The sequence below is a fragment of the Citrus sinensis genome, chromosome 3, assembly GCF_022201045.2.
Source record: "Citrus sinensis cultivar Valencia sweet orange chromosome 3, DVS_A1.0, whole genome shotgun sequence".
In the NCBI taxonomy this organism is placed as follows: Eukaryota; Viridiplantae; Streptophyta; class Magnoliopsida; order Sapindales; family Rutaceae; genus Citrus; species Citrus sinensis.
Window position 1 is genome coordinate 11,991,446 of NC_068558.1, and position 6,507 is coordinate 11,997,952.

The window sequence follows — 6,507 nt, forward strand, 5'->3', positions numbered from 1 at the left end:
TGATATGAATTATATGAATTACATTTAGCTCGTAGCAAACTTATATTGTTGATCAACAGTAATAACAACCTTTTGTATAGCTGTAATACATCTATTGGCTAAACTAAAACTAATTACAACAACTTAACTAATTTGTCCAGCTCAGCAATCCTTGTCACACAAATCTCAACCACTGATCTGTTGTTGTTGATTAAGCATCTCAACACCCCTCCTCAAGCTTAACGGTCGTGAAACAACATTAAGCTTGTCTCTATAGTAATTAAAAAAGCAGTAAGCCATAGGCTTTGTAAGCACATCTGCAATATTCCATTCACTAGGCACATACTTGATTTCCACTTGTTTATTTGTCACATTCTCTCTTATGAAATGTACATATAATTCTATGTGCTTGGTTTTAACATGATATACTGGATTTGTTGCCAATGCAGCAGTACCATTGTTGTCACACCAGATTATTGGTGTTTGATTGCACTTAATATTAAGTTCACCAAGCAAAGCCTGAACCCAAACGATTTCTGCACATGCTGTTGATAATGCTCTATATTTTGATTATGTGCTAGATCTAGCTATTGTTTGTTGCTTCTCAGAAGACCATGAAATAAGATTTTGCCCAAGATAAACACAATATGCTCCAACTGATTTCCTGTCATCAACATCACATGCCCAATCTGCATCAGCATATGCAGTTAAGACAACACCACCACCTGGTTTAAATAGCAAGCCATAATCCTCAGTTGCCTTTAAGTATCTTAGAATTCTCTTACAAGCAGTCCAGTGCTTCTCTGTAGATGCAACAAGAAATTGACTCAACTTGTTTATTGAGAAAGCAAGCTCTGGCCTTGTGAGTACCAAATACTACAATGCACCTATTATGCTTCTATATTCAGTAACATTAACAATCAAATTATCTTCATTTCCTGCTCTTTTTAGTTTCTGTCCTGTACTCATTGGAGTATCACTTTCTCTGCAGTTTTTCATGTCAGTTTTTGTGAGCAAATCTCTTACATATTTGGCCTGTGAGAGATGTAAGCTGCCCTCTGTACTTTGAGTAACTTCAATACCAAGGAAGTAATTGAATTCACCCAGGTCTTTTAAAGCAAAAGTATCTCCAAGATATTTGATGAACTTTTCAATCACTGTATTATTATCTACAGTAATAAGAATATCATCTACATATACCAACACAACTACAATACCTCCAAGTTCATGTTTAAAGAATAAAGATGAATCTGTTCTTGAGTTCTGAAACCCCCACTTCAACAATGCTTTCCTTAACCGATCAAACCAGGCTCTAAGAGCCTGTTTTAAACCATAAAGAGCCTTAAGCAATTTACAAACATGACCAGATGAAGGCTGGACAAATCCCTCAGGTTGAAACATGTAAACATCTTCATTGAGCTGCCCATTAAGGAAAGCATTATTGATGTCTATCTGCCTTATTTTCCAGCTCTTCATAATAGCAAGACTAAGTACAATTCTCATAGTAGATTGGTTAACCACTGGACTAAAAGTCTCAAAGTAATCAATACCAGGGGTTTGATGAAACCCATTTGAACCCAAACGAGCTTTATACTCAGAGATAGAGCCATCTGCATTATACTTAATGCGAAACACCCATTTACAACCAACAACTTTAGTGGCTTGAGAGGCTGGGACAAGAACCCAAGTTTCATTTTTCACGAGTGCATCAAACTCAGCCTGCATTGCTGCTTTCCATTTAGGATTTGAGAGAGCTTGAGAAATTGTAATTCTAGATTTGCAATGTTGTAGATGCGAATGATTAAATGGAGAAAATCGGGCTGAATTTTGAAGAGAAGGGTAGAAGAATGGGAAAATAAACTTACAATTGTACTTGTAAATAGAGAAAAAGACTAACACACTCACAACGTTTAGACAGATGGATAAAAGTCCCTCCAATATTTCAAAAAAGACATCCACACCCTCATTCATCAACGGAAACCGTTACTTTTAATAGAAATTATAATTTTAATATATAATTACCATTATACCATTCTAGCACGTAAAAAAAAAGTTGTTAATTGTCCAATTTATCCATATATTGTTAATAAAATTATAAATATATTCTCATTGCCCAATTTCTTTATTTAAATTTTTATCAAATTCTCTCTTCAAGCTAAATAAATTTAATTTATAGAGGTCGAAATCAACACGTAAGGAACCGAAGAATTTTGATTGAGCTTGTCAAAATACAGGCTTTCTCAATTGGTTGCCCGCACTTGGATTTCGTGAACAAATGACGAAGGAACGTGACTGAATTTGAGAACAGGATGAAGGAAAAAAAATGATAATTTTAGTGTCAATCAGGTAACTTTAAAGCACTCAGTGGATTTCAACAAATGAGGAAACAAAGTACTAAAATAAATTAACAATGTAAACCGTATAATATAGATGAAGAGGAAGCAGCACCTGTACTTGTACAATAAAGCCGTTTGCTGTTTGTTGTTTGTTTTTCTTCATGTGTAGGCTTTCACCCTATTGCCGGAAGCATACTTATATATTGCCGTAAGTATTTTGAATCAGCTTTTCTTCTAACAGACTTTTATAGGTACAATTTTAAGTAGCCTGTGGGAGCATCAAAAGCCCAATGATATTGATATTTCATATGTTCATACAAATTTGTTAAGAATATGTTGAGTCAGCTAATTGATGTCAGAAAATTGTTAAGTAGAGTAATGAATCAGATGCCACGCTGGACAAGATGCTGGAAGCTACTGGAAGATTGTTATGCAAGCTGTTAAAACTTTGTTATTAGTTTGTTATTTCCCACCAAAATGTTATGGTGAATATCAGAGAATGTGTACATGATTCTGTTACACTTGGAAAGTTCCAGATGCTACTATATATATAGTGTATTGTAATCTCATTTCATTGTATCAATCATAATGGATTCAATTTCTGTTTTTCCTCTCTAAGTCAATAAATTTTCCTTCATTTTCTTATCAGCCAAACAAGCATATAGTTTTAACTAAATTAACATCATTATATTCACAGTCACAAAGGTGAACAATACAACTATCAGATACAACAAGAGCAATTTTACATTGAAACATGCAAGACCTTACAAAATGGAGCAAAAGCAAACGAACATAATTCAGAAAATACAATACAGAAAAGCACACCTTCTTACACAAAAAAAAACCAGCAATATTACTTGAGAGGAAGTGTCACACTAAGTAGATATAGCCAAGCCAGCAGAGAACATCAACAAACCAACGGACATGTGTTTTGCCCATGGCAGCTTATTGGCATTATAGCTATTTTTCAGCTTCTTTCATCATCTTATTGCGGAAGCTTCCGTAATGTTTAAAAACGGAGCCCAAAACTTGTGTAATCCAGAAGCTTCGTCTGAATCGAATCTTGGAGAAGTCCAGTTGTACAAATAAAAAAATCCGAAAGACGATAAGCATTAAGAATGAGGCAAGTAGCGACAACGGGGTTCTGCCAACCACTAACAGGCAAAAGCAAATAACTAGAGGATATACCAGAGTAGCTGCGGAGCCATACGGAAGGTGATAATTAATCACCAGCATAGATATACAAAATGCTGTAATATTTGAAAATGCGTAAAGTGTGGAGATCATATCACTGATGGCATCGCCATATAATTGCCCCGCAGCGAATAGAATCTTGTCACTTCTTGGGATGCTGCTGCTGGTTCCATTGCTCCGAGAAAAGGCGGTTGCATTTGCTATTCCTGATGGTGTTACATATGCCCATGCTGATGCCGATGTCGATGTCGATGCTGATTGTGATCCAAAAGTGGCAACAGAGTTGCCGGTTTCAGTTGACTTATTTCCCTGAAGATCGTCAGCCGGGGTAAGCGCTGCTTGGAATGTGGCTGTCGCGATTAATACAGCAACCACAAGTAGTGCACTTCGATTTTCATCCGTAATGCGCTGTGATGAGCGGTAAAAGAACAAAAGCACCTTTCGACGCCATGTCAAACCTTGTTTTAAGTAACCTGCAATGTTCCCATCAGGAAGGGAGGACCCTTGTCTACCGCCAGCTTTGCGCACCAAGCGTGTTACTTCTTTAAATCCAGGTTTCCCTTGCAAATGTTCTTCTACCATGTCCATGGGTGTCTTACCTTGTAAGTTCAGGGCATTTATTTGATCACGTGCTCTTTTAACTATTAGCCTCACCAACTGCAAGTATATATTTATATATGCATGCAATTAATAATCATGAAAATATAGGGACTAACCGAAGTAAAATTTAAAAACTTTTCATGCCTTTATTTGACTTTTGGAGATTGCGATATGCAATAAAGTGTTGCCTTCATCGTCCGTCCAGTTAAGGATATCCTCCATGTCCACATATCGAAGCCATACTAGCATGCACTCAACGGCCTCCAACTGGTCATTTTTTGCAGCAACATGCAAAGCAGTCTCTTTACGGATTGTCACCTCTGTGATGGACTCAGGGCAAGCCGCTAGAAGTTTGCATAGAAGGTCGACATTTCCTTTCTCAGCAACATAGTGTAGAGGCGTTACACCCTCCCTTCCTTGGACACGAACCAGATTTCTGTCCACGTCTATGAGCCGAAGCACCATTTGGGTCTGTTTCTTCTGCAAAAGATCCTCGCCACTAAGTACATATTGGTTTTGCTTCTGCAAAGCAAGATGCAGGGGACTAAATCCATATTGGTTTTGCTTTCTCGCAAATGATGGCTTTAACCTCATTATCTCCAGGGCAAAGTTGATATGCCCCATTGATGCTGCTATATGTAAAGGAGTATCCACGAATGGTACTTGGTCTATCTGATCTAAAAGATATGCGTCCTCCCATATTAATTCATACAAGGCATCAACATTTCCTGCTTGAGCAGCCTCGTTCAGCCTCTGATCCTTACTTCTGAAGGACATTGAACATTTTTTGAGATGTACATAGTATGAAAATGCCATATTGTTTTTAAAAAGATGATCGACAAATGGACTGTAATTTAGTAAAAGGGCAGTGTTCCTGTTACCTCGATAAATGTCTATCCTTGTCGGTAATAGGAAGTGAAGTTGCCTCTAGTGCTCCAGCTTCCCGCAGTATTGCCGCAATCTCTTGGTTTTCTGATTTAGTTTTATCAAGTAATGAAATATCTAAAGGTGTCAAACCTTCCGAATTCCGGGCATTTGTATCAACTTTGCAATTCAATAAACACCTTACAATCTGCTTTGGATAAACAAATTCATCAATTTAGACATCATTCAACTGAATTTTATTTGTGACCATATACATATAGTCCTTCCCTAACGAGAAATTAATAAAATAAGAATGCAAATAAAATTAAAAAAAACACATATTTCAATATATTGAAAACTGCTTTTTTTTGTTAATGATATCCTTACTTTGTTAAACTACTTTTTATTTATTTATTTGTGATATCTTTACTTTGTTAAAATGAAGATAAGGTCATTAATTAGATACTATATATATAAATATAGTCATTCTCTAATGTGAACACTCTCATTTTTTTTTTCTCATACGAACACTCTATTAACCTATATGCAGGCATGCTATTAAAATACACGGCTTTATAATGAATTAAAAATTGACTCTATTAAATCACATAATTTAATAGCATGTCTGCATTAAAAAAAATGAGGGTGCCTGCACCTCATTGAAAAATTTCTATATATGTGTGTGTGGATTCGAGCTTGCCTGGACTTGACTTTTGGATGTTGCTATGTGTAACAAAGTGTTGCCATCCCTATCCTTCAAGTTGAGGATTCTTTGATTGTATTGTTGAGCTTCTTCAGGGCCAAGCCACGGTGGTCGTACTGTTGTTAAGGCTTGATCAAAAGCTTCGACCTTATCGTTTTTCAAAGCAATATGAAGAGCAGTCTCGCCTTTATTCGTCACATCTTCAAGAGATTTCGGACAAGAAGACAAAAATTCCCTCAACAGATGGATGTCTCCTTTTTCAGACACGAAATGCAAAGGAGTGATGCCTTCTCTTCCTTGGACACGAACAAGGTCCGGATCAATATCTATCAGCTGAAGTACTAACTGAGTTTGATCATTTTGCAAAGCTAAATGCACCGGAGAGAAGCCATCTTGGTTTAGCTTCCTGGCAAATGATGGCTTTAGTCTGATAATCTCCATGGACCATTCAACATTTCCATCCCTTGCAGCAGCATGCAAAGGAGTATCGACAAAAGGTTTCTCGTCAAAGTTGTCCAAAAAATATTGATCATGTCGAATTAGCTCATACAAAGCATCGATATCCCTCACTTGAGCAGCGGACTCCATCACCGAAATTAACACTACGAAGGTGGCACTTCAATGATCAAATATTCTTTGTACTACAGAGAGGAAACTGGAAAGTTTTAACAACTGAACAAGAAGAGCAATTGAAGAAAACCAGCAAGAAATCATATGCTCAGGAAGCAATTTTTTTCAAAAGATTCAATATATATATATATAGCTTCAAAGAAAATTCTTTTTAGAAAGTGAGGACTAGGAACAAAATCAATTTTCTTCATGTTTTGTGAT

General features: G+C 36.6%; 1 protein-coding gene across 1 annotated transcript; it reads right to left on the reverse strand.

Moving 5' to 3' along the window:
* Positions 1 to 2,977: 2,977 nt before the first annotated feature.
* LOC102622838 (uncharacterized) lies at positions 2,978 to 6,507 on the reverse strand. Its single transcript, XM_006494610.4, has 4 exons — positions 5,674 to 6,507; positions 4,991 to 5,181; positions 4,254 to 4,875; positions 2,978 to 4,166 (listed from the first exon to the last, which is right to left on the reverse strand). The coding sequence occupies exons 1-4, from the start codon at positions 6,262 to 6,264 to the stop codon at positions 3,276 to 3,278; spliced, it is 2,295 nt and encodes a 764-aa protein (XP_006494673.2). The 5' UTR covers positions 6,265 to 6,507; the 3' UTR covers positions 2,978 to 3,275.